General features: G+C 43.0%; 1 protein-coding gene and 1 pseudogene across 1 annotated transcript in view; both read right to left on the bottom strand.

The window, feature by feature from the left end:
- Positions 1-189: 189 nt before the first annotated feature.
- On the bottom strand, positions 190-18,519 carry LOC121567781 (annotated as a pseudogene).
- Positions 18,512-27,799, bottom strand: part of LOC121567780 (RAC-beta serine/threonine-protein kinase) — a 34,621-nt gene continuing 25,333 nt past the window's right edge. The window contains exons 11-12 of the mRNA XM_041878057.2: positions 18,823-19,013; positions 18,512-18,672 (exon numbers count right to left, since the gene is read on the bottom strand). Coding sequence (XP_041733991.1) covers positions 18,593-18,672; positions 18,823-19,013 — 271 coding nt within the window. The 3' untranslated portion in view covers positions 18,512-18,592. The remainder of the gene's footprint in view (positions 18,673-18,822; positions 19,014-27,799) is intronic.

The following is a 27,799-nucleotide window of genomic DNA, read 5'->3' as shown; positions in this document are numbered from 1 at the left end:
GGCAACAATTTACTATTTTTGACCAGACAGCATCAGATAGATACACTACACATACTGAGACAGAGGGGCGCTGTTTTGTTCAATCGGATGCTTTCTGGTGAGATACATTTCTTTCAATTCGCATAAGGCTACATGTATGAAACACAGAGACTAATGATACATTTTTTTTTGGGGGGGGGGTCTGGCTTCCCTTAGCATCCATGAATACACGGCCCTGTCCGCAAGGTCCACAAATATTTGTCTTAATATTAACGTTTGAAATATATATTTTGATAGACCAAAGTATCAGCTATCACAGGGGGTTCCCAAACCCCCCCCCCCCAAACTGTTGACAACTCTTTTTTTCAGGTTTAACGGTTATTTCTTGCAATTCTCTACATTTTTCCGTTGTGTATTCATGTGATATGAGTGACTCAAACATTACAACAAAATCTATGGGCTAAAAAAAACCTAGCTTAAACAGCTGACCTGGACATTTATGACAAGTTATAAATAGCTACGTTTGGGAACCACACCACAAAAGGAACAACCTACTTTTTTTCTTCATAAAATGCTATTGGATTTATGTCAACTCTGTTAGGACACCATAACAGGCATTTCATTTTTCAATTATTGTCCAACAAGTGTTAAGGCCTTGATTATTTAATTCTAACATTGGATTATTCAAATATGTAATACAAATCTCCAAAACTTTTTGGTTTTATAGCACTATTAAATGCTACAGTGCTAATTTCGTTCAAATTTTGGCATGTTTTTCCTAGATTTAGAACATAAAACATTTATAAAGCAAACATTATCCCTTAACACAGCAACATCAATTGTTTAAGCATATGTTGAACAGTGATGACCATAATTCTTCAGAATACTCAAAACAGACACTTTTGCCTTGAAGAAAAAAATTAAATACAAACATTGGTGGAAAATGATTCATTTGAAAATCCTCAATAAAAACAACTATTCTATCAGATCTTTCTGCACTAACGGCGTTGACGTTAGCTATAAATCTGCCAGAGTTGACAAAAATTGAATTTCATTCAAGTGGTTTACACACTAGCAATTTAGTTTTTCCTCAGTTGCTTTGACTCAGACATAATTAATTGTAATATATTTAAACCAACATTCAAATTCCATTTTAATCTCAGGCAGATTAAGTTGACAGTTTATGGCCTGGCTATGTGAATAAGGGCAGGCAGAAATCTAGAGGTAGCTTACAAAGAAATGCCAGCAGACTGACATTTAGCAGCAGTCATAACTTTATTTAACATTATTAAAAGTTCCAATAAACCATGTCACATTTAAACAATAGATGCCTGCTTTGTCCCAACATCAACTGAGCAAATTACAAGAAAAACATATATATTTTTTTTTAAACAGATGGATCGGAAGACAAAACATGTATTTTTTTTTCTCACAATACATCGAAGATAAGAGCATAAAAGAAATGTGGCACTGGCCAGTCCAGAACAAGGACTCAAGTCCTGCTTAACCAAACAAGTCAGTTTGATACTGCATATTATATTGACGTCCCCTTCCTCCGCCACACACCTACTTGATGTGGTGGGTCAAATGTATTCTAGCAAGCCTTCATCCCATCTCAAGCATGCCCGTTTACAATATGAAATGTCTGTCAGAGGTAACAGGTGACTGTAGGGTCCAACAAACCCTCTGCTGTCCTCGAAGTCAATCCTCATTTAGGACGTCTGCCTCGCTGAATTCATTAGAACGTGATCCTCATTCACTCCTCCTAAAATGGTTCATTCCCATAGAAAAACAGTGACACACCTCACTCTCCTCTTCATGTGTAGGCTACGGTGGGGCTTCAGGTGTGTGCAGTGGGCAGGCCCAGCAGACAGGGGGCACTCAGCAGGGTTGGGTGGCTGCTGACGTGCATGGTCCCTGCTGTGGAGTACTTGAGGAAAGTAGCACGGGTCTCTCTGCTCTGGGCCCGGGCTGCAGCCCCTGCCTGGATTAGCATTATCCTCAGCAGGGTCGTCTCACTGAAAGAGGCAGACAGGAGAAAGAGGTGGGGTCAAAATACAACAGAGAAGAAGTACATTACACTTCAAAGTCTGATAGGGAATCATCTGTCAAGTGTATTTTAAAATCAGTGTGGAGACAAGGATAAAATAATTTTGACAATTGAGAAAGAGCCTCTCCTCACCTGCCTATGTGGATACTGGAGGCAACACACCAGGCAGTCTCTCCCTCTGGGGTGGGGGGCTCCTGCAGTACCCTACGAGCCAGACAGAGGGCAGCACCAGCCAGGTGGGCAGCCAGGAACAGCACACACTGTCCCTCCAGCAGAGAGAGCTCCAACAGGTAACGAGACATCCACACCACCTGGACGTAGAAACAAGGGGGATGGTCCAGGTTGTCTTTAATGCGGTCATGCGGCACATCTCAGAAGACTAACATGTTCATGTGGATCTGATAATCTGAGCAGTTTGACTAGCAAATAGGTTAAAGCAATCATTTGGCCAATGCGGTTTCTGTCTAAACCTTCCAAGGGTGCCACTTTGTCCTCCATAGCACTTGCTAAGTGATAATTGACCCTGCCGCGTTGTGCTTTTTATTTCTGAACGTTTTCAATCCCTATGAAGATCTCCAGTGAAGGCAGAAACAACGTTGACACTACAACACAGAACCACATTATCCTGAATGCTAATCAATAAAAACGTCTTAAATTCACTGCTCTGTTTTGCTTGTTTACAGTGGGTCATTTCATAGGGAACTGTCAGAGGCGCTCTCGTGTTACATCACCAACATTTAGAGTGTAAAGGAGCAAACATGGCGTCCGTTCTAAAACCTGGCCGAACTCTGCTCTGGGTTAAAGTGTTGCGGGTTCACCCACCTTGGCGCTGCAGTGGGCGATTGAGGCAGAGAGGAGCAGGAAGTGCAGCGGAGAGCAGTGGGAAATCTCAAACTTCAGCTCAGTGAGGACCCGGCGCTCCATACCGAGCAGCTGTCTCTTGGAGTAGCCGTTCTCCATGAGGAAGCACAGCTCAGACACCTGGAGGAGAGAGGGAGGGGGTTGGAGAATACTAGAGAAAGGCCTGGTCCAAAAACAACCCTGCCCAATCCCCTTTTCCTGTAGCTCCCACAGTCGGCGTTTGCAGGTCTGGAAGAACCCGACATACAGTGCATTCGGAAAGTATTCAGACCCCTTGACTTTGTTACGTTACAGCCTTATTCTAAATTTGATTAAATTGTCCCCACCCCCAAAAAAAAAATTTTTTTTTATAAAAAAATAATAATCAATCTACACACTACCCCATAATGACAAAGCAAAAACAGGTTTAGAAATGGTTTGCAAACATATATAAAAAAATGGGAAATATCACATTTACATACAGTACCAGTCAAAAGTTGGGACACACCTACTCATTCCAAGGGTTCTCTTTATTTTCTACATTGTAGAATAATAGTGAAGACACCAAAACTATGAAATAACACATATGGAATCATGTAGTAACCAAAGAGTTAAACAAAATCAAAATATATATTTTATATTTGAGATTCTTCAAAGTAGCCACCATTTGCTTTGATGACAGCTTTGCACACTCTTGGCATTCTCTCAACCAGCTTCATGAGGTAGTCACCTGGAATGCATTTCAATTAACAGGTGTGCCTTCTTAAAAGTTAAGGAAATAAATTCTACAAATTAACACGTTTGAGCCAATCCGTTGTGTTGTGACAAGGTAGGGGTGGTATACAGAAGACAGCCCTATTTGGTAAAAGACCAAGTCCATATTATGGCAAGAACAGCTCAAATAAGCAAAGAGAAACGACAGTCCATCATTATCTTCAAGAAAGGAAGGTCAGTCAATCCGGAAAATTTAAAGAACGTTGATAGTTTCTTCAAGAGCAGTCACAAAAACCATCAAGCGCTATGATGAAACTGATTCTCATGAGGACCGCCACAGGAAAGGAAGACCGAGTTACCTCTGCTGCAGAGGATGAGTGCATTAGAGTTACCAACCTCAGAAATCAGTAATTATCTGCACCTCAGATTGCAGCCCAAATAAATGCTTCAGAGTTCAAGTAACAGACACATCAACTGTTCAGACACTGCGTGAATCAGGCCTTCATGGCCCCGTGTAGCTCAGTTGGTAGAGCATGGCGCTTGCAATGCCAGGGTTGTGGGTTCGTTTCCCACGGGGGGCCAGTATGAAAATGTATGCACTCACTAACTAAGTCGCTCTGGATAAGAGCGTCTGCTAAATGAGTAAAATGTAAAATGGTCAAATTGCTGCAAAGAAACCACTAAAGGACACCAATAAGAAGAGACTTGCTTGTGCTAAGAAACACGAGCAATGGACATTAGACCGGTGGAAATCTGTCCTGTGGAGTCCAAATTTGATATTTTTGGTTCCAATCGCTGTGCTTTGTGAGACGCAGAGTAGGTGAACGGATGATCTCCGCATGTGTGGTTCCCACCGTGAAGCATGGATGAGCTGTGATGGTGTGGGGGTGCTTTGCTGGTGACACTGTCAGTGATTTATTTAGAATTCAAGGCAAACTTAACCAGCATGGCTACCACAGCATTCTGCAGCGATACGCCGTCCCATCTGGTTTGCGCTCAGTGGGAATATCATCTGTTTTTCAACAGGCAGGACAATGACCCAACACACCTCCAGGCTGTGTAAGGGCTATTTTACCAAGAAGGAGAGTGATGGAGTGCTGCATCAGATGACCTGGCCTCCACAATCACCCGACCTCAACCCAATTGAGATGGTTTGGGATGAGTCGGACCGCAGAGTGAAGGAAAAGCAGCCAACAAGTGCTCAGAATGTGGGAACCCCTTCAAGACTGTTGGAAAAGCATTCCAGGTGACTAACTCATAAAGCTGGTTGAGAGAATGCCAAGAGTGTGCAAAGCTGGCAAAGGGTGGTTACTTTGAAGAATCTAAAATATATATTTTGATTTGTTTAACACTTTTGGTTACTACATGATTCCATGTGTTATTTCATAGTTGTCTTCACTATTATTCTACAATGTAGAAAATAGTAAAAATAAAGAAAAACACTTGAATGAGTAGGTGTGTCCAAACTTTTGACTGATACTGTAAGTATTCAGACCCTTTCCTCAGTACTTTGTTGAAGCACCATAGGCAGTGATTACAGTTTAGAGTCCTTGGGTATGACGCTACAAGCATGGCACACCTGTATTTGGGGAGTTTCTCCCATTCTTCTCTGCAGATCCTCTCAAGTTCTGTCAGGTTGGATGGGGAGCGTCGCTGCACAGCTATTTTCAGGTCTCTCCAGAGATGTTTGATCAGGTTGAAGTCCGGGCTCTGGCTGGGCCACTCAAGGACATTCAGAGACTTGTCCCGTAGCCACTCCTGCGTTGTCTTGGCTGAGGGCTTAGGGTCGTTGTCCTGTTGGAAGGTGAACCCAGTATGAGGCTCTGGAGCAGGTTTTCATCAATGATCTCTGTACTTTGCTCCGTTCATCTTTCCCTTGATTTTGACTAGTGTCCCTGCCCCTGAAAAACATCCCGACAGCATGATGCTGCCACCACCATAGGGATGGTGCCAGGTTTCCTCCAGACATGACGCTTGGCATTCAGGCCAAAGAGTTCAATCTTGGTTTCATCAGACCAGATAATCTTGTTTCTCAGGGTCTGAGAGTCCTTTAGGTGCCTTTTGGCAAACTCCAAGCAGGCTGTCATGTGCCTTTTACTGAGGAGTGGCTTCCATCTGGCCACTCTACCATAAAGGCCTGAGTGCTGCAGAGATGGTTGTCCTTCTGGAAGGTTCTCCCATCTCCACAGAGGAACTCTGGCGCTCTGTCAGAGTGACCATTGGGTTCTTGGTCACCTACCTGATCAAGGACCTTCCCCCCCGATTGCGCAGTTTGGCCGGGCGGCCAGCTCTAGAAAGAGTCTTGGTGGTTCCAAACTTATTCCATTTAAGAATGATGGAGGCCACTGTGTTCTTGGGGACCTTCAATGCTGCAGAAATATTTTTGGTACCCTTCCCCAGATCTGTGCCTCGACACAATCCTTCCTCTGAGGTCTACGGACAATTCCTTCGACCTCATGGCTTGGTTTTTGCTCTGACGTGCACTGTCAACTGCGGGACCTTAGACAGTTGTGTGCCTTTCCAAATCATGTCCAATCAATTAATTGACCACAGGTGGACTCCAATCGAATTGTAGAAACATCTCAAGGATGATCAATGGTAACAGGATGCACCTGAGCTCAATTTCAAGTCTCATAGCAAAAGGTCTGAATACTTATGTAAATACGGCATCTTTTTTTTTATTTTATACATTTGCAAAAATGTCTAAACCTGTTTTTCGCTTTGTCATTATGGGGTATTGTGTGTAGATTGATGAGGAAAATGTTTTATTTAATCGATTTTAGAATAAGGCTGTAACGTAACAAAATGTGTTAAAAGTTAAGGGGTCTGAATACTTTCAGAATGCATTGTATATGCAACGCTTACTTGATTATGCTACAGCAAGCTACGCATAATGGCTTCAGTGAGGGAAAAAGTTGGTAAAGAACTCCATATGTATCTGTTGTAGAATACCTCAGGGAGAAGACTCTCTTCTTTCTTGGCAGCCAGGAAGAGACAGACCACTCCCAGCAGCTGCAGTTTGGCAGTGTTCAGCTTGATTTTATGTAGACAGCGGTTCAGGAGGTGGACAGACAGGTAGAGGGTCTCCTCTGAGAAATGGAACACCTCCTGTAAGAAGAAGGAAGGGGTGATGGGGAGCACACAGTGGCCTGAATTTTACCACATACATTTTGTCTTAGGTAAGCTGAAGGGCACCTGCTTAAAAACTGCTTCATTATGGAGGGTCAACCTGTTTTCAAGTAAGTGCGCCTTTCCTACATTTGAGGAGTAGCAGGTTGAGTACATTTTAACCAGGGAATCCTTTTAGATAAATAGTAGAGCTACACATGAGGGGAACTCACATTGACTTGGATGAGCCAGTCGACCAGTATGGCACGGGTGGTGTCTGTGAAAGGTCTGGCTAGGTCTGCATTGGGGAAGGTGAACCGCAACTGACTTCTCTGGAAAAGAAGGCAGTGTCAGTGAATGAGGTACAGCAAAACAACAAAATAACTTCACTAGCTAAGTTTCCATCCAAGTGGCGACAGCTTTTCATGCAGATATGCTAACATTTTCCCACCAGGGATGTTTCCACCAAACTGACTTGTTGCAGATAAGAATCAGTGCGTGATGTAGTGCACACAATTTTATTTTTCGCTGAAGTTGTCATGTACAAAACAAATCTCAAGTTTCATGTGTTTCAGTCGCATTTCCAACTCCACCGATATTTTGGACACAAAAACTTGCGTTAAAATACCACACCATGTCATCGCGTGACTCAAAGTTTATGGTTGTTGATGGTTGTTATATCAATATTTGCACATTAAGGCGTTTCCACCGCCATTTCTCGCATAATTAATTTAACCGACAAAGATCACACTATGTTGAACGAACAAATGATCTGTCAGGATTTACAAAAATTGTTCCGAAACTTCCTGTTTGCATCACGGCTACCGTGATTGTATCTTTATATACGGTATACCTTTACTCGCATAAAAACTGTGGATGGAAACGGGGTTACTGATTAAAACGTAGAGCTATCCTGGACACTAACAATACAAGCCTACTCCCAACCTTGTTACATTTGTGCCACAAGAGTGTGAGCTAAAGCCGGAGCTAAAGGAATTAACTCCGGGATCTAACAAGGCTACCTAGGTCTCAGGCAAGGTTACTCATTACATGGCTCATGGAACCACCTCTATTATTATGATTATTATTACCACCATCATGTCAGAGAAGATGTCCCCATGCGTAGCTCCTGTCGTAGATTAGCCCCAGCGTCAGCAGGCCAGGCACTAACGCCTGCAGGCTATAGAGACCCTGGAGGCCATGCAGGTAGAGCAGCACAGCCTCTTCCTCCATACAGCCATCTGACCATCGGAGAGAAAAGGTTAACTTAGCACAGACGCATGGCTTAACACACAACTAAACTCAGCAAAAAAAAAAAGAAGCGTCCTCTCACTGTCAACTGCGTTTATTTTCAGCAAACTTAACATGTGTAAATATTTGTATGAACATAACAAGATTCAACAACAGATATAAACTGAACAAGTGCCACAGACATGTGACTAACAGAAATGGCATAATGTGTCCCTGAACAAACAGGGGGTTCAATATCAAAAGTAACAGTCAGTATCTGGTGCGGCCACCAGCTGCATTAAGTACTGCGGTGCATCTCCTCCTCATAGACTGCACCATATTTGCCAGTTCTTGCTGTGAGATGTTACCCCACTCTTCCGCCAAGGCACCTGCAAGTTCTCTGACATTTCTGGGGGGGGAATGGCCCTCACCCTCAAGCCAACAGGTCCCAGACGTGCTCAATGCGATTGAGATCCAGGCTCGTCACTGGCCATGGCAGAACACTGACATTCCTGTCTTGCAGGAAATCACGCACAGAACGAGCAGTATGGCTGGTGACATTGTCATGCTGGCGGGTCATGTCAGGATGAGCCTGCAGGAAGGGTACCACATGAGGGAGGAGGATGTCTTCCCTGTAACGCACAGTGTTGAGAGTGCCTGCAATGACAACAAGCTCAGTCCGATGATGCTGTGACACACCACCCCAGATCATGACGGACCCTCCACCTCGATCCCACTCCAGAATACAGGCCTCGGTGTAACGCTCATTCCTTCGACGATAAACGCGAATCCGACCATCACCCCTGGTGAGACAAAACCGCGACTTGTCAGTGAAGAGCACTTTTTGCCAGTCCTGTCTGGTCCAGCAACGGTGGGTTTGTGCCCATAGGCGACGTTGTTGCCGGTGACATCTGGTGAGGAGCTGCCTTACAACAGGCCTACAAGCTCTCAGTCCAGCCTCTCTCAGCCTATTGCAGAGAGTCTGAGCACTGATGGAGGCATTGTGCGTTCCTGGTGGAACTCAGGCAGTTGTTGCCATCCTGTACCTGTCCCGCAGGTGTGATGTTCGGATGTACCGATCCTGTGCAGGGGTTGTTACACATGGTCTGCCATTGCAAGGACGATCAGCCGTCCATCCTGTCTCCCTGTAGCGCCGTCTTAGGCATCTCAGTACAGACATCGCAATTTATTGCACTGGCCACATCTGCAGTCCTCATGCCTTCTTGCAGTATGCCTAAGGCACATTCACACAGATGAGAAGGGTATTTTTTTGCCGAGTTGATATACTACATTTGGTACAGAAGTATATTGCAGTGACCTGAATGAGAGGGGCTGTCGTCCTCATGGAAGCCCATGACAATGCCATCGTCTGTCGACACAGGCAGCCTCCTGGCCTGCACAGAAATACACAACAGGACAATTAAATTAACACAGAGCGTGGCACAAAGGAAGGATAAGATGTCAAAACATATGGTATTGGTAAGAGTGCATTAATACGGAGACTTCACATACTGCTCTGAGACTTCAATAAAGGATTTGATGTGAAGAGTACTTGAGGCTTATGGGGCGAGAGACACTTGTGGGCCTTTGCAGCTGGGCTGTATTCATTAAGCCGATTCTGTTGCAAAATGTTTCTTAAACGGATGAAACGGGGAGGGACCTACCTGAATTTGTCCAATAGAAATTCTCATTTTACTGTTTGGACTAATGATTGCACCCCTGAACAGACTGAAGAGCGTTAACAGCAGGAAGAGGTCAGGCTGTAGCAGGAGAGAGGAGGCGTACCCATCTGCTCTCTGGCTCAGTCTTCTGGTGGGTCCCCCTGAGCTCTCCCTCCTGGGGCTTCCAGTGCTCTTTGGGCCCACAGGCATTGGCCAAGTCTCTTAAGGGGGCTCGTCTCTCTTCCGCCACCTGTGTGGGAGGCAGCCAAAAATACATCTTAGCAACAGATCAAAATGTACAGAATGGTTACCTGGAGGAAAACGGGGGAGGGTGATACTTTTTCAATTTCAGTCAAGTGGAGGGTTTAGTAATTTTTATATTTCAGTGTTTTAGAATGAGTTGCTTATTAGGAGATAGAGGTGTGTGCCCGATGTTGTCCCTCATCTCGGATTCTCCTCTGGGCGCGCAATATCAATTGAGCCTATAGGCTATTTAGTGTGGTCTCAATCAAAATGATCCATAGGCTATGAAGTGCATGCTCAGAGAAGCACAGAGCAAAGTTCTATTTCTAAAGACAGCTGCTGGGATGGTGTAAATAAAACCAGGCTGCATTACACACCGCAACAGATATTCTAACCCTGAGCCCTGCTCTGTTCTTGATCAAAAACGGTATGCTGCGTAACCAATGGCTGTGTGTGTGGGGCTACAGTGGCAGTTCAGGAGGAGAGTCAAAGGTTCCTTCCAAAAATATATATATATAATAACTATCTTGCGCACTGACTATCCTATAGCCTATGTTCTGTTCAGTTTGAGAAACGAGAGCGCCAAGATAAGATTTTGTAGAAAATAAAACTGATCCAATTATATAAAATGATCTATAACTGCGCTATAAAATACCAGGGAAAGACGTGACTGATGCATATGGGGATATCATCGTTTTGTTTCTTTGACATTCAGAGACTGAGTTTGCTTGGGAAATAATCTAATTATGTCACTTTCAATTGATTAAGCTATTCACTTTCTGTACAATAGAAGACTGCTTTTAGGGAAACACTTGTGACAGTCTCTCGTTGGGTTAAGCCACGGAAGTGTAGCCAGCAGTTAAAGCTTAAATGTTTCTGCGTTGGTAGGCCTACTCTGTCTGGGGTGGCAAGGTAGGCCTAACTTTTGAAAGTACCACGCTCAGATTCCTAATGATGTCTCAGTAATTATTTGCAAACAGGAACAGTTTAGTTGCAAACAAGACATTAATTTGGCAATGGAGAAATATGGTAAGATGAACATAGGCCTCTCTCTGGCCATTCTTAGCCTGTCATTTCAGTAATTTGTGTGGTATAAAAAAAAAAAAATAGTTTCCCACTAATATGTAACATTTCGTAGAATTGCATGAAATGTTTAGAAAAGGCAAAACAACTTAAAAGTCCATCTAAAACGTGAACCGATTCTCAATTGCGGTAAGGTTCTAGAAAACATAAATCCCTCTTTCACCAATGCAAAATACACTTACACTATTTTAAGCGGTTTTAACAGTTGCAGCCGACAGTACTTTTCAGTGACAACATGTTTGTGGTGTCCTTTAGTTTACACAGGTGTTATCTATGGCTATCTATGCTGAACAAAAATATAAAACGCAACATGTAAAGTGTTGGTCCCATGTTTCATGAGCTGAAATAAAAGATCCCAGAAATGTTCCATACGCACAAAAAGCTTATTTCTCTCAAATTTGTTTACATCCCTGTTAGTGAGCATTTCTCCTTTGCCAAGATAATCCATCCACCTGACAGGTACGGCATATCAAGAAGCTGATTAAGCAGCATGATCATTACACCGGTGCATCTTGTGCTGGGGACAATAAAAGGCCACTCTAAAATGTGCAGTTTTGTCACAACACAATGCCACAGGTGTCTCAAGTTGAGGGAGCGTGCGATTGGAATGCTGACTGCAGGAATGTCCACCAGAGTTGTTGCCAGATAATTGCTTTAATTGTATTCCCACACCACATGCTAGACTACAGCAACACCATTTTCCTTGCCATAACCCCACAAAAGAGAGAAGATGTTGGTTGTGTTGCATTTCAGCATATTGTGCGTTTTTGTGTGGCTTAATTCGTAAGAAAATAAAAATTTGGGGGGGGGGAACTTCAGAAAGTTATTAGAGCGATGCATGATGGGCAATGGTGTTCTACACTGCCTTTGTGTGTTCCACATACAGTGGGGAGAACAAGTATTTGATACACTGCTGATTTTTCAGGTTTTCCTACTTACAAAGCATGTAGAGGTCTGTAATTTTTATCATAGGTACACTTCAACTGTGAGAGACGGAATCAAAAAAAAATAATCCTGAAAATCACATTGTATGATTTTTAAGTAATTAATTTGCATTTTATTGCATGACATAAGTATTTGATCACCTACCAACCAGTAAGAATTCCAGCTCTCACAGACCTGTTAATTGTTCTTTAAGAAGCCCTCCTGTTCTCCACTCATTATCTGTATTAACTGCACCTGTTTGAACTCATTACCTGTATAAAAGACATGCTTTTCTGCAAAGGGGACAGGACGACTGCACCGTATTGGGGGTAGGATAGATGGGGCCATGTATCGCAAGATCTTGGCCAACAACCTCCTTCCCTCAGTAAGAGCATTGAAGATGGGTCGTGGCTGGGGCTTCCAGCATGACAACGACCCGAAACACACAGCCAGGGCAACTAAGGAGTGGCTCCGTAAGAAGCATCTCAAGGTCCTGTAGTGGCCTAGCCAGTCTCCAGACCTGAACCCAATAGAAAATCTTTGGAGGGAGCTGAAAGTCTGTATTGCCCAGCGACAGCCCCGAAACCTGAAGGATCTGGAGAAGGTCTGTATGGAGGAGTGGGCCACTTTTTCTTGTACATTACACAATTTCTTTCATAATGCATTTTATACAAGGCTATGTCGAATTTTATGAGGGTTGCCAGATTATTATTTTTTGGGGCGGTATCAATGAAGGTATTTGGGGAATGGGGATAAATTTTTATGACGGGAAATTATAATACACACGCATATACACACTCTGTTTGTACTCATGTTATAGCCAACTCTTGGCTTTTGTATGAATTATTTTTAATAAAATATTGTATGTATTCATTATCTTTAACTGGTTAAAATGTTTGTAGTTTGCATGTTTCAGTAATGATTAACATGGTTAAATAGTCGTAAATCTCTACTTGATTTAGCTTTTGGTATATTTGGCATTTTCACACATTCTGTATTTCCACTAAAGAAAGCAATAATTAACCAACACACTACTGTAAATAAATATTACAACCTCTGGGGTATAAGATGTTGGGTATAGTGGTGTAGCAGAGTCTGAAATTGATTAAATACCCTAACCTATGTTCAATGTCAGCAGCAATAGGAGAGTCTGACATATAACCCCTAACTTGAGTTCAGTTTTCACCAATGAGAACCAAGAGGGACCTAGCTATGTCCTTCATGACTGGGAAAGGCCTTCATTCTAGGCTGTAGAAAATCCTACATCCATCTCATTAGATCAGAACAGGCAGGATCAACACTTATTCATATTACCGGTTTGCATCCTAAAAAAATGATAGTTGTATTTTGCTGCATAACACACTGTCTTCCCATATGATGTGGATCATTGTCAGGTTATTTGATATATAAGCTTCAGTAACAAAAAAACACCATGGTTGTAATAACACTTTAAACAGGTTGTTTGTAAATGTGTTTGTTTTGGGTCCACACTGGTAAGTTATCTTAAGTAGATTAGACAGTCAGAGGATTTTCTTCTGAATAACTGGTCAGTGCATAGCACTTTCCATTCAGCTTCAGGCAACTTTGACGTAAGGCTTGATCACACCTGTAGTGACTACTTCTATCCGTCAAGCCCATTGTTGCCTATCCATTGTTCACTAGATATATCAACGTAATTACACCCAACACAATGTTGAAAAACAGAATGCTTCCCACCACTAGATCACATAACTAGACGGGAGCTGGACGTGATCCCAAAGCTGCCACCAATGTAGAAGAAGAAAGTGAAAGCTGCAACAGGGACTCTAACCAGGGCTCATGTGGTAAAGTGAGCTCTAACGCCAATTGCTATGATTGCCCAGAGGTCTATTAGGCTGAGGCAGTAGGCCTACAATGCTGGCATATGCCTTGTTACAATAGCCTAAGTATAGAACATGATTGACACGACCGTAATAATCATCCTGAAACATTATTTTTTCTTCTGTTTCCCTACATTTATTGATGCATTAATTCATGAAAATCTATTCCCATTCCCCAATCAAATACCTTCAATACCACAAAAAAAATAAAAGACATACAGCTTTTTACTCCAAACTGGCAACCCTCATAAAATCCAACACACCAGTATCCCAAAGTATTAAGTGAAAACAAGCATAGAAAACAGTATTGGCATTAATAATAAAAAGGCAGGCTACTATTAGAAGTATTTCAGTGACAACCTTGCTCATTAACAATATTGAGTTGTTAACACGTTTGTTTTTTTATACAAATAAATGTGGGACACAAAAAAAGGCAGTGTAGAACACCATTGCCCAAAAATGCATTGCTCCAAGAACTTTTAAAAATGTTTTTCAGAAGTTCGTCCCCAAAAATGTATTTTCCTATGAAGGAAGTCGCACAAAAATGTGTGTTTTGCACACGAATTAAGACGCACAAAAACGCACGAAATCTGCTGAAATACATTTTGTACATATTTGCACGAATTGATTGAGAGATTGTGTTGGATGATGTGCAGGTTCGAGGGAAAAAGAAAAAAAACAATTGTACCATTTTTTGGATATTAATTATACTAAATGTTTTTAGTTCAGATTATTTGTTTGCAATATGTGATCTATAGGCCAAGACAGCTTCCTAAACTGATTATTCGATTGTGGGGTTTGAATAGTGTGATAAGACAACAGGGGCATTAGACTACATTGGGTGAATAATTGTAATTACAGCATTATTTCATCTGTAGTAATTCTTCCAAAACCCAGAGTGCATTGAGTGAATGTTAGAAAAATATATTGGTTATTTTCTAAACATAACAATGTGAACGCAAAGAGGACTCAGGCCTACAAAAAAAGTTGATGTGAACTGGCAAAAGAGTGGAGTCCTCATTCAAACGCAAGGACAGTATATAAACAGCCTTTTTATTATTTTACCCCAGAGTTCACTTAAAAGAGGACTACTTAAAAGAGGACTGAGATCGGTTATTTTAAAAGAGGACTATATGTGAAAACACCCTTAACAAAACTCCCCCGTACAGAAGACGTCTTCGTCCAATGACTTACGTGTAATGGAACTGAACTTCATGATCAAGAGCTACTAATTTTCTATGAAACCAGTCCCAAACACAGAAAGTTAATATTCAACTGTTTTACTTGGAAAGGATAAACAAACACGCAGCTGTGGGTCACCTGCACTGCGCGCATTTAAATGTTTGGACACATTATGGGACGTTGAATATACTCAACTTTAAGCATTATATTTAAACTTTAACTCACCTTCTTGTGTAAGTCCACCAGTGGCATGGAATCGCATAATCCGGTCTTGGCCATGATGCTCCGATCCGGAGACAGCAAATGCACTTAAGAGGCCCTGCAGCTACTTGAAACTTCCCACGAGGGAAGGCGGATGAGAAAAGAGATGAAAACAGCCAACATTATCTAAGGGTCGGCTAATAAACACAGGTGATTGTCTAATTGGGGGTGGGGACGTATACATCATGATTTGCATGTGCGTGACTGATCCCTGATCAGTTTACACACTTACATATTCAGTATGAATTTGGATGATGAGGAATAGGGTTGGTCAATTAGGCCTTTGGTAAACTGGGGCATAGAGTTAATTAGCCTACTTCAATCCACTTGAAATTCAAAACTTTTACAATACAATGCTTGCTTTATTGGTCTATTTGAATGGAAATTCAAAAAAAAAATGCCACGGTACCCAAACAGACACACAACATACACATCACAGGCTGGGAGCAGGGCCCCTGGAGAAATTAGCGGTAAAGTTTGTTGCGAGAGCGCACAACGGCAGAAGGAAGCATATGGGATGTTGAAGCTCATAACCCTAATGAAGAAAGAGACGCAAACACTTAATTCAGTCAAAGTCTTTACTGGCATATAATTGCAAATATTATAAACTACCATATATTGTAGCAGGTAACACCTGTTAAAGTGTAAAATCTTGCAACATGGGGGCTGAAGCTGTCTACCAGGACATAGTCTTCTCCCTAAAAGATTGCTTACCATACCTCCTCCCCAGCTAAACCTCAACTCAATAACAAGCAAATAACTATTGGTACACCAGCATTGAGATATTACATTCGTGACTATTGATCAACATTCAAAATACAGAGAAGAGAAGCAAGGTAATCACTAACACTATAACTCAAATTCCATCAACAGAGGCGGATTTCCCCCCTTCTAGCCTACAAATGATGCATTCATCATCATCAAGCCTTTTTGGTATTTACATAGCCAGTGAAGAGTTCCATATCGATTGTCTGTGTGCAGAGCCTACAGGAGAGGTCAGGGGTGTTGGCTTGCATGTTAGACGTACACACTAGACTAGACAACGCGTGGTCACTTTATTGAGACAGACAGCGACAAGGCGCAGACCGCGTGGCTTTACTGCCAGTGTCAACTTTAGAAAAGGTCTACAGCACCTCCTAGTGGCCGTCCTAACATTAACTTTAGAAAAGGTCTACAGCACCTCCTGGTGTCCGTCCTAACATTGAAGGCGACATTAGAGAGATCCATCAGAGGGAGGTTGTTCCTGAAATCCGGTCCTGCCGTTTCTGAAGCTGCCTTTACAAGGCCTGAACATGGGCCCAAGTCAAGAAAGGATAGTGAAGATAGGGATGTTTCTCATAGCCTCAGCCGTTGCGTCCAGCAGTCAGACTGTACTACCCTACTGAGGTACTGAGGTACAGAGGCTAAAGGATACAGGTATAGAGCACAGACTAGAGAGCTGTTCTACAAAGACCCACATCAATCTGCTGCTGTGCATGAGTACGCATGCACACACACACACACACACACACTTAAAAAAAAGAAACACATGAATGACCAAAATGAAGAACCAAAAGGAAAACCAACATGTTTAAACTTATTTTATATATATATATATATATATATATATATAATTAAACGAGACAATGTCTTCCAAAGTAAGGAATCGGTGGACCAAAATGTAACAAAACAATTCAAAAACAAAACAATGAAAAATGATAAGAAACATGTCTTAATGTTCCTTGAGTGAAGGAATCTTTTTAAAAAAAGGCAATAAAAAAAATATCACAGCACTTAACTGTGGACCACAATGGTTGTTTAACCTGTAACCACTCCTCTATATGTCAGAAAGGGTGTACGCGCGCATTTCGGACTGGTGAATCGTGGGAGGTTCACGCAGAGAGGAAGAGGCGAAGCGAGAAAAAATAAAAAATCTGTCCATGATGGAATACAGCGATAAGCAGAACGACTGCCTTCCCGCCTTTGGGACGACTCCCATTGTTAAAGCGGAAACCATCTCGTCATTATATACAGCATCTGTTTCACACCAGGATTGGGGTCAATTACATTTCAATCCATGACGTTAACTCAGTTGACATCCAAAATTGACTGAATTGGAATGGAACTGACCCGAACTCTAGTTCGCATGGTCCTACTCTGATGTCCTGACAAAGGACTTAGTCTGTGGCTTGCATTACTTTGAAAATACGAACCACAACCTTCAATATCGACCATTAACGAACTGAAGTGTCAATTTTCCACCAGTCAGTCAAGCTTGGCCTCATCACAGATAATCAGTGATCCATGATTTAATAGTTTGCATTCTTAAATATGGGAACATCAAATTATCTTAAAAAAAACAAAAAATATATTTACATCGATAAAAATAATATTGGAACAAATGATTGACAGCTATTCTCCTGGATATTTCTGCTCAGAGGGAGTGACAGCTACTGGAACCATGTTCATTGCTGTGTGGGGATCTGGACTGGGCTCCAGACAGGGGATTGGTCTCCTCTTCTTTCATCCTGACCGTTCTAACCACCAGGGGAACAAGTCAATCCACAGGGCAGCTGAAGCTACAACTCCACCACCTCTCTTCTTTCCCTTTAAAACTCTCCTTGACTGTGGTGTTCTTTCTCCTCCTCCTTTAGCAGTCATACAGAATCCAAAAGACATACATAAACGTAAAACAGATGTTTAGATTCAAATGGTTGTTCATACATTCTCTTCCACACACTCAAACATACAAACATATTCATTCACACATACACTGTGCAAGCAGGGAAATGGCTACCCTCCTCGAGGTACACACACCCCTCATTCTGTCCCCACCTCTCTTTCCCTCTGTAGGAACAGTCCATACGATTTGTAACAGCAAGTTTCAGCAAGAGCACTCGTAAAAATTGCAGAAATATGGCTTTTAAAACCGTAACAATCAAAAGAAAAAATTTTTTTGAAAAAAATGTGTTCTTCTTTCATGTGTTTCTACATTTGCTCTACATATTTTTTTATCCAGTAGTAAAAAAAAATCTGCAGTGTATGGGAGGATTGATGTGTTGCTTGTCAGAGTGTGTGTGTTGGATAGCTGCAGAACGCATTCGGCTGGTGGTGAGGTGGTATTTGCTGGCATAACCCGGGGATGGTGAAGTGCTGTTGATGCTTTGATGTGCCCAGTGTAGTAGTGTGGAGGGTAGACAGGCGGGGTCCTGCAGGCATGGCTAAGGGCAGCCCTGTCCTGTTCCACCTGGTCCCATCAGAATGAGAGACAGACCTGCTGAGGTCAGTGACCACATCATGCTCTAGGATCCATGTTTTCACCGCGTCTCGGTGTGAGAGTGTGTGTGTTGTGTGAGTGTGTTTGTTTGAGAGTGTCAGTTTGTGTGTGTCATCGCAATTCCCCAGCAGTGCGAGTGTGTGTGTGAACGTGTGTTAGCCTGCCTGCTCATGTGAGTGTGTGTGTGCGTGTGTTAGAGACTTCACTCCCGTATGCTGGCGGAGTAAGAGAACTGAGGGAAGTGTGTGCGCTGGTCCTGGTCTTCTGCGTCTAAGCTGTCATCTGGAGTAAACACGAGAGAGTGAGAGAAAACCAGGAGATTTACTACACAATTATTATTTTTTAAACAAAACCTGTTTTACAATAAAAAAACATCCAGATTTGAAGACATTTTTAACAGCGAGACAAAAACAAACCGACTCCTGAACTTACACTTGTCCGGGGGCGTTACGGTGATGGTCTGTGCCGTGAACTCATCGTCAAAGTAGCGCGTGTCCGTCTCTGACGTCACCTGGGGCTTGAAGGGAGGCAAGAGCTTCCTCTCTACCACGTCCTGCCAGTTTATGGTGGCGAAGAACTTGTGTGTCATCACGTCTTTGGCATCTTCTTGTCCACCTCCAAGTCTACAGAATTATCAGCATCACCATTATATTCTTCACTCAATATATACTGAACAAAAATATAAAAATGCAACATGTTAAGTGTTGGTCCCATGTTTCATGAGCTGAAAAAAATTATCCCAGAAATGTTCCAATACGAGAAAAAAAAGCGTATTTCTCTCAAACTTTGCGCACAAATTTGTTTACATCCCTGTTGGTGAGATTTTCTCCTTTGCCAAGATAATCCATCCACCTGACAGGTGTGGCATGTCAAGAAGCTGATTAAGCAGCATGATCATTACACCGGTGCACCTTGTGCTGGGGACAATAAAAGGCCACTCTAAAATGTGCAGTTGTCTCACACAACACAATGCCACAGATGTCTCAAGTTTTGAGGGAACGTGCAATTGGCATGCTGACTGCAGGAATGCTGACTGTTGTCAGACAATTTAATGTTCATTTCTCTACCATAAGCCGCCTCCAATGTCATTTTAGAGAATTTGGCAGTACATCCAACCGGCCTCACAACCGCAGACCATGTGTAACCACGCCAGTCCAGAATCTCCACATCCGGCTTCATCACCTGCGGCATCATCTGAGACCAGTCACCCAGACAGCTGATGAAACTGTGGGTTTGCCCAACCGAATAATTTCTGCACAAACTGTCAGAAACTGTCTCAGGCAAGCTCATCTGCATTCTCGTCATCCTCACCAGGGTCTTGACTTGACTGCAGTTTGGCATCGTAACCAACTTCAGTGGGGAAATGCTCATCTTCGATGGCCACTGGCATGCTGAAGAAGTGTGCTCTTCACGGATGAATCCCTGTTTCAACTGTACCGGGCAGATGGCAGACAGAGTGTATGACGTCGTGAGGGTGAGCGGTTTGCTGATGTCAACGTTGTGAACAGAGTGCCCCATGGTGGCGGTGGGGTTATGGTATGGACAGGTATAAGCTACGGACAACGAACACAATTGCATTTTATCAATGGCAATTTGAATGCACAGAGATACCGTGACGAGATCCTGAGGTCCATTGTCGTGCCATTCATCCACCACCATCCCCTCACGTTTCAGCATGAACACGGCCCCATGTTGCAAGGATCTGTACACAATTCCTGGAAGCTGAAAATGTCCCAGTTCTTCCATGGCATGCATACTCACCAAACATGTCACCCATTGAGCATGTTTGGGATGATCTGGGTCGACGTGTACGACAGTGTGTTCCAGTTCCCGCCAATATCCAGCAACTTCGCACAGCCATTATTATTATTTATTTATTTATTTTATTTAACCTTTATTTAACTAGGCAAGTCAGTTAAGAATACATTCTTATTTACAATTTACATTTACATTTTAGTCATTTAGCAGACGCTCTTATCCAGAGCGACTTACAGGAGCCTACTTGTAAAGCCCCCCCAGCCAAACCCTCCCCTAACCCGGACAAAGCTGGGCCAATTGTGCGCTGCCCTATGGGACTCCCGATCACGGGCAGTTGTGACACAGCCCGGGATCGAACCCGGGTCTGTAGTGACGCCTACTAGCACTGCGATGCAGTGCCTTAGAACGCTGCACCACTCAGAAGCCCAATTAAAGAGGAGTGGGACAACATTACACAGGCCACAATCAACTCTATGAGAAGGAGATGTGTCATGCTGCATGAGGCAAATGGTGGTCACACCAGATACCGACTGATTTTCTGATCCACGCCCATACTTTTTTTTTTTAAAGGTATCTGTGACCAGCAGTGATGAATTCATTAACTTCTTTGACGAAAATATCATGATCATTAGAAAGCAAATTACGGACTCCTCTTTGAATCTGCGTATTTCTCCAAAGCTCAGCTGTCCTGAGTCTGCACAGAACTGCCAGGACCTAGGATCAATGGAGACACTCAAGTTTTTTTATCCTGTATCTCTTGACACATTCATGAAAATAGTATTGGCCTCTAAACCTTCAAGCTGCATACTGGACACTATTCCAACTAAACTACTGAAAGAGCTACTTCCTGTGCTTGGCCCTCATATGTTGAACATAATAAATGGCTCCCTCTCCACCGGATGTGTACCAAACTCACTAAAAGTGGCAGTAATAAAGCCTCTCTTGACCCAGAAAATGTTAAAAACTCAAATCGGCCTATATCGAATCTCCCATTCCTCTCAAGAATTGTACGAAACGCTTCAGTCTGGTTTTAGACCCCATCATAGCACTGAGACTGCACTCGTGAAGGTGGTAAATGACCTTTAATGGCGTCAGACCAAGGCTCTGCATCTGTCCTCGTGCTCCTAGACCTTAGTGCTGGTTTTGACACCATCAATCACCACATTCTTTTGGAGAGATTGGAAACCTTAATTGGTCTACACAGACAAGTTCTTGCCTGGTTTAGATCTTATCTGTCGGAAAGATATCAGTTTGTCTCTGTGGATGGTTTGTCCTCTGACAAATCAATTGTAAGTTTCGGTGTTCCTCAAGGTTCCGTTTTAGGACCACTATTGTTTTCACTATCTATTTTACCTCTTGGTGATGTCATTCAGAAACACAATGTTAACTTTCATTGCTACGCGGACGACACACAGCTGTACATTTCGATGAAACATGGTGAAGCCCCAAAATTGCCTACCCTGGAAGCCTGTGTTTCAGACAAAAGGAAGTGGATGGCGGCAACTTTTTTACTTTTAAACTCGGACAAAACAGAGATGCTAGTTCTAGGTCCCAAGAAACAAAGATATCTTCTGTTGGATCTGACAATTAATCTTGATGGTTGTACAGTTGTCTAAAAAAAAAAAAAAAGCTGTGAAGGACCTCAGCGTTACTCTGGACCAAGATCTCTCAGCTTTTTTCCATCTTCGTAACATTACAAAAATCAGAAACGTTTTGTCCAAAAATGATGCAGAAAAGCTAATCCATGCTTTTGTCAATTCCAGATTAGACTACTGCAATGCTCTACTCTCCGGCTACCTGGATAAAGCACTAAAACTTAAGTTCGTGCTAAATACGGCTGCTAGAATCTTGACTAGAACCAGAAAATGTGATCATATTACTCCAGTGCTAGCCTTTCTACACTGGCTTCCTGTTAAGGCTAGGGCTGATTTCAAGGTTTTACTGCTAACCTACAAAGCATTAAATGGGCTTTTTCCTACCTATCTCTCCGATTTGGTCCTGCCGTACATACCTACACGTACACTACGGTCACAAGACGCAGGCCTCCTTATTGTCCATATAATTTCTAAGCAAACAGCTGGAGGCAGGGCTTTCTCCTATAGCGCTCCATTTTTATAGAATGGTCTGCCTATCCATGTGAAAGACGCAGACTCGGTTTTGACCTTTACATTTTTACTGAAGACTAATCTCTTCAGTAGGTCCTACGATTGAGTGTAGTCTGGCCCAAGGGTGCGAAGGTGAACGGAATGGCACTGGAGCGACGAACCGCCCTTTGCTGTCTCTGACTGGCCGGTTCACCTCTCTCTATTGTGATTCTCTGCCTCTGACCCTATTACAGGGGCTGAGTCACTGGCTTACTAGTGCTCTTCCATGCCATCCCTAGGAGGGGTGCGTCACTTGAGTGGGTTGAGTCACTGACGTGATCTTCCTGTCCGGTTTGTCGCCCCCTCGGGCTCGTGTGGTGGAGGAGATTTTCGTGGGCTATTTCAACCTCTGAATGTCCGGCTATGAAAAGCCAAGTGACATTTACTCCTGATGTACTGACCTGTTGCACCCTCTACAACCACTGTGATAATTATTGGATCCTGCTGGTCATCTATGAACGTTTGAACCTCTTGGAGAGCCATGTACTGTCATAATCTCCACCCGGCACAGCCAGAAGAGGACTGGCCATCCCCAGAGCTTGGTTCCTCTCTAGGTTTCTTCCTAGGTTCCTGCCTTTCTAGGGAGTTTCTCCTAGCCATCGTGCTTCTACATCTGCAATGCTTGCTGTTTGGGGTTTTAGGCTGGTTTCTGTACAGCACTTGTGACATCTGCTGATGTAAAAAGGACTTTATAAATACATGTGATTGATTGACCAACAGATGCATACGGAATGTATACAGACCCCTTTACTTTTTCACGTTACAGCCTATTCTAAATTGGATGAAATATTTTCCCCCCTCAATCAATCTACTCACAATAGCCCATAATGACAAAGCGAAAACTGGTTTAAGAAACGTTTGAAAATATATTTAAAAAAAACTGAAATACCTTATTTACATAAGTACTCAGACCCTTTGCAATGAGACTCGAACTTGAGCTCAGGTGCATCCTGTTTCCATTGATCATACTTGAGATGTTTCTACAACTTGATTGGAGTCCACCTGTGGTAAATTCAATGGATTGGACATGATTTGGAAAAGGCATACACCTGTCTATATAAGGTCCCAAAGTTGACAGTGCATGTCAGAGCAAAAACCAAGCCATGAGGTCGAAGGAATTGTCCGTAGAGCTCCGAGACAGGATTGTGTCAAGGCACAGATCTGGGGAAGGGTACCATAACATTTCTGCTGCATTGAAGGTCCCCAAGAACACAGTGGCCTCCATCATTCTTAAATGGAAGAAGTTTGGAACCACCAAGACTCTTCCTAGAGCTGGCCGCCCAGCCAAACTGAGCAATCGGAGGAGACGGGCCTTGGTCAGGGAGGTGACCAATAACCCGATGGTCACTCTGACAGATCTCCAGAGTTCCTCTGTGGAGATGGGAGAACCTTCCAGAAGGATAACCATCTCTGCAGCACTCCACCAATCAGGCCTCTATGGTAGTGGCCAGATGGAAGCCACTCCTCATTAAAAGGCACGACAGCCCGCTTGGAGTTTGCCAAAAGGCACCTAAAGGACTCTCAGACCATGAGACAAAATTCTCTGGTCTGATGAAACCAAAATGGAACTCTTCGGCCTGAATGCCAAGCCTCATGTCTGGAGGAAACCTTGCACCATCCCTAAGGTGAAGCATGGTGGTGGCAGCATCATGCTGTCGGGATGTTATTCAGCGGCAGGGACTGGGAGACTAGTCAGGATCGAGGGAAAGATGAACGGAGCAAAGTACAGAGAGATCCTTGATGAAAACCTGCTCCAGAGTGCTCAGGACCTCAGACTGGGGGCGAAGATTCACCTTCCAAGAGGACAACGACCCTAAGCACACAGCCAAGACAACACAGGAGTGGCTTCGGGACAAGTCTCTGAATGCCCTTGAGTGGCCAAGCCAAAGCCCGGACTTGATCCCGATCGAACATCTCTGGAGAGACCTGAAAATAGCTGTGAAGCGACGCTCCCCATCCAATCTGACAGAGCTTGAGAGGATCTGCAGAGAAGAATGGATTATTATTATTATATTATTATAATATATTAAGAATGGGAGAAACTCCCCAAATACAAGTGTGCCAAGCTTGTAGCGTCATACCCAAGAATACTTAAGGCTGTAATCGCTGCCAAAGGTGCTTCAACAAAGTACTGAGTAAAGGGTCTGAATACTTATGTAAATGTATTATCCGTTTTCTATTTGTAATACATTTACAACCATTTAAAAAAACCTGTTTTTGCTTTGTCATTATGGGGTATTGTGTGTATGAGGAGAAAACTCCCCAATTTAATCCATTTTAGAATAAGGCTTTAACGTAACAAAATGTGAAAAAAGTCAAGGGATCTGAAAACTTTCCGAATGCACTGCATCTATGCACAGTAACTTTAACTTTACCCACATGTACAGTCGTGGTCAAAAGTTTTGAAAATGACACAAATACTAATTTTCACAAAGTCTGCTGCCTCAGTTTTGATGATGGCAATTTGCATATACTCCAGAATGTCATGGAGAGTGATCAGATGAATTGCAATTAATTGCCATGAAAATGAACTTAATCCCCCCAAAAAATGTCCACTGCATTTCAGCCCTGCCACAAAAGGACCAGCTGCCATCATGTCAGTGATTCTCTCGTTAACACAGGTGAGAGTGTTGACGAGGACAAGGATGGAGATCACGCTGTCATGCTGATTGAGTTAGAATAACAGACTGGAAGCTTTAAAAGGAGGGTGGTGCTTCAAATCATTGTTCTTCCTCTGTTAACCATGGTTACCTGCAAAGAAACACGTGCCGTCATCATTGCTTTGCACAAAAAAGAGCTACACAGGCAAGGATATTGCTGCTAGTAAGATTGCACCTAAATCAACCATTTATTGGATAATCAAGAACTTCAAGGAGAGAGGTTCAATTGTTGTGAAGAAGGCATCAGGGCGCCCAAGAAAGTCCAGCAAGCTCCAGGACCGTCTCCTAAAGTTGATTCAGCTGCGGGATCGGGGCACCACCAGTGCAGAGCTTGCTCAGGAATGGCAGCAGGCAGGTGTGAGTGCATCTGCACGCACAGTGAGGCAAAGACTTTTGGAGGATGGCCTGGTGTCAAGAAGGGCAGCAAAGAAGCCACTTCTCTCCAGGAAAAACATCAGAGACAGACTGATATTCCGCAAAATGTACAGGGATTGGACGGCTGAGGACTGGGGTAAAGTCATTCTCTCGGATGAATCCCCTTTCCGATTGTTTGGGGCATCCGGAAAACACCTTATCCGGAGAAGACAAGGTTAGCGCTACCATCAGTCCTGTGTCATGCCAACAGTAAAGCATCCTGAGACCATTCGTGTGGGGTTGCTTCTCAGCCAAGGGAGTGGGCTCACTCACAATTTTGCAAAAGAACACAGCCATGAATAAAGAATGGTACCAACCAACATATCTTCCGAGAGCAACTTCTCCCAACCATCCAAGAAAAGTTTGGTGACGACCAATGCCTTTCACCTTGCCATAAGGCAAAAGTGATAACTAAGTGGCTCGGGGAACACAACATCGACATTTTGGGTCCATGGCCAGGAAACTCCCCAGACCTTAATGCCATTGAGAACCTGTGGTCGATCCTCAAGAGGCGGGTGGACAAACAAAAACCCACCTATTCTGACAAACTCCAAGCATTGATTATGCAAGAATGGGCTGCCATCAGTCAGGATGTGGCCCAGAAGTTAATTGACAGCATGCCAGGGTGGATTGCAGAGGTCTTTAAAAAGAAGGGTCAACACTGCAAATATTGACTCTTTGCATAAACTAAATGTAATTGTCAATAAAAGCCTTTGACACTTATGGAATGCTTGTAATTATATTTCAGTATACCATAGTAACATCTGACAAAAATATCTCATAACACTGAAGCAGCGAACTTTGTGAAGACCAATACTTGTGTCATTCTAAAAACCTTTGACTACAGTTGAAGTCGGAAGTTTACATACACTTAGGTTGGAGTCATTAAAACTCGTTTTTCAACCACTCCGCAAATTTCTTGTTAACAAACTATAGTTTTGGCAAGTCGGTTAGGACATCTACTTTGTGCATGACAAGTAATTTTTCCAACAATTGTTTACAGACAGATTATTTCACTTATAATTCACTGTATCACAATTCCAGTGGGTCAGAAGTTTACATACACTAAGTTGACTGTGCCTTTAAACAGCTTGGAAAATTCCAGAAAATTATGTCATGGCTTTAGAAGCTTCTGATAGGCGAATTGACATCATTTGAGTCAATTGGAGGTGTACCTGTGGATGTATTTCAAGGCCTACCTTCAAACTCAGTGCCTCTTTGCTTGACATCATGGGAAAATCAAAATAAATCAACCAAGACCTCAGAAAAAAAATTGTAGACCTCCACAAGTCTGGTTTATCCTTGGGAGCAATTTCCAAACGCCTGAAGGTACCACGTTAATCTGTACAAACAATAGTATGCAAGTATAAACACCATGGGACCACGCAGCCGCCATACCGCTCAGGAAGGAGACGCGTTCTGTCTCCTAGAGATGAACGTACTTTGGTGCGAAAAGTGCAAATCAATCCCAGAACAACAGAAAAGGACCTTGTGAAGATGCTGGAGGAAACGGGTACAAAAGTATCTATATCCACAGTAAAACAAGTCCTATAATCGACATAACCTGAAAGGCCGCTCAGCAAGGAACAAGCCACTGCTCCAAAGCCGCCATAAAAAAGCCAGACTACGGTTTGCAACTGCACATGGGGACAAAGATCGTACTTTTTGGAGAAATGTCCTCTGGTCTGATGAAACAAAAACAGAACTGTTTGGCCATAATGACCATCGTTATGTTTGGAGGAAAAAGGGGGGCGCTTGCAAGCCGAAGAACACCATCCCAACCGTGAAGCACGGGGGTACCAGCATCATGCTGTGGGGGTGCTTTGCTGCAGGAGGGACTGGTGCACTTCACAAAATAGATAGCATCATGAGGAAGGAAAATTATGTTGATATATTGAAGCATCATCTCAAGACATCAGTCAGGAAGTTAAAGGTTGGTCGCAAATGGGTCAAATGGACAATGACCCCAAGCATACTTCCAAAGTTGTGGCAAAATGGCTTAAGGACAACAAAGTCAAGGTATTGGAGTGGCCATCACAAAGCCCTGACCTCAATCCTTTAGAAAATCTGTGGGCAGAACTGAAAATGTGTGTGCGAGCAAGGAGGCCTACAAACCTGACTCCGTTACACCAGCTCTGTCAGGAGGAATGGGCTAAAATTCACACAACTTATTGTGGGAAGCTTGTGGAAGGCTACCCGAAATGTTTGACCCAAGTTAAACAATTTAAAGGCAATGCTACCAAATACTAACTGAGTATATGTAAACTTCTGACCCACTGGGAATGTGATGAAAGAAATAAAAGCTGAAATCATTCTCTCTACTATTATTCTGACATTTCACATTCTTAAAATAAAGTGGTGATCCTAACTGACCTAAGACCGGGAATTTTTACTAGGATTAAATGTTAGGAATTGTGAAAAACTGAGTTTAAA

Source organism: Coregonus clupeaformis, chromosome 6 (genome assembly GCF_020615455.1).
Source record: "Coregonus clupeaformis isolate EN_2021a chromosome 6, ASM2061545v1, whole genome shotgun sequence".
In the NCBI taxonomy this organism is placed as follows: domain Eukaryota; kingdom Metazoa; phylum Chordata; class Actinopteri; order Salmoniformes; family Salmonidae; genus Coregonus; species Coregonus clupeaformis.
This window is presented reverse-complemented; position numbering and strand designations above follow the sequence as displayed.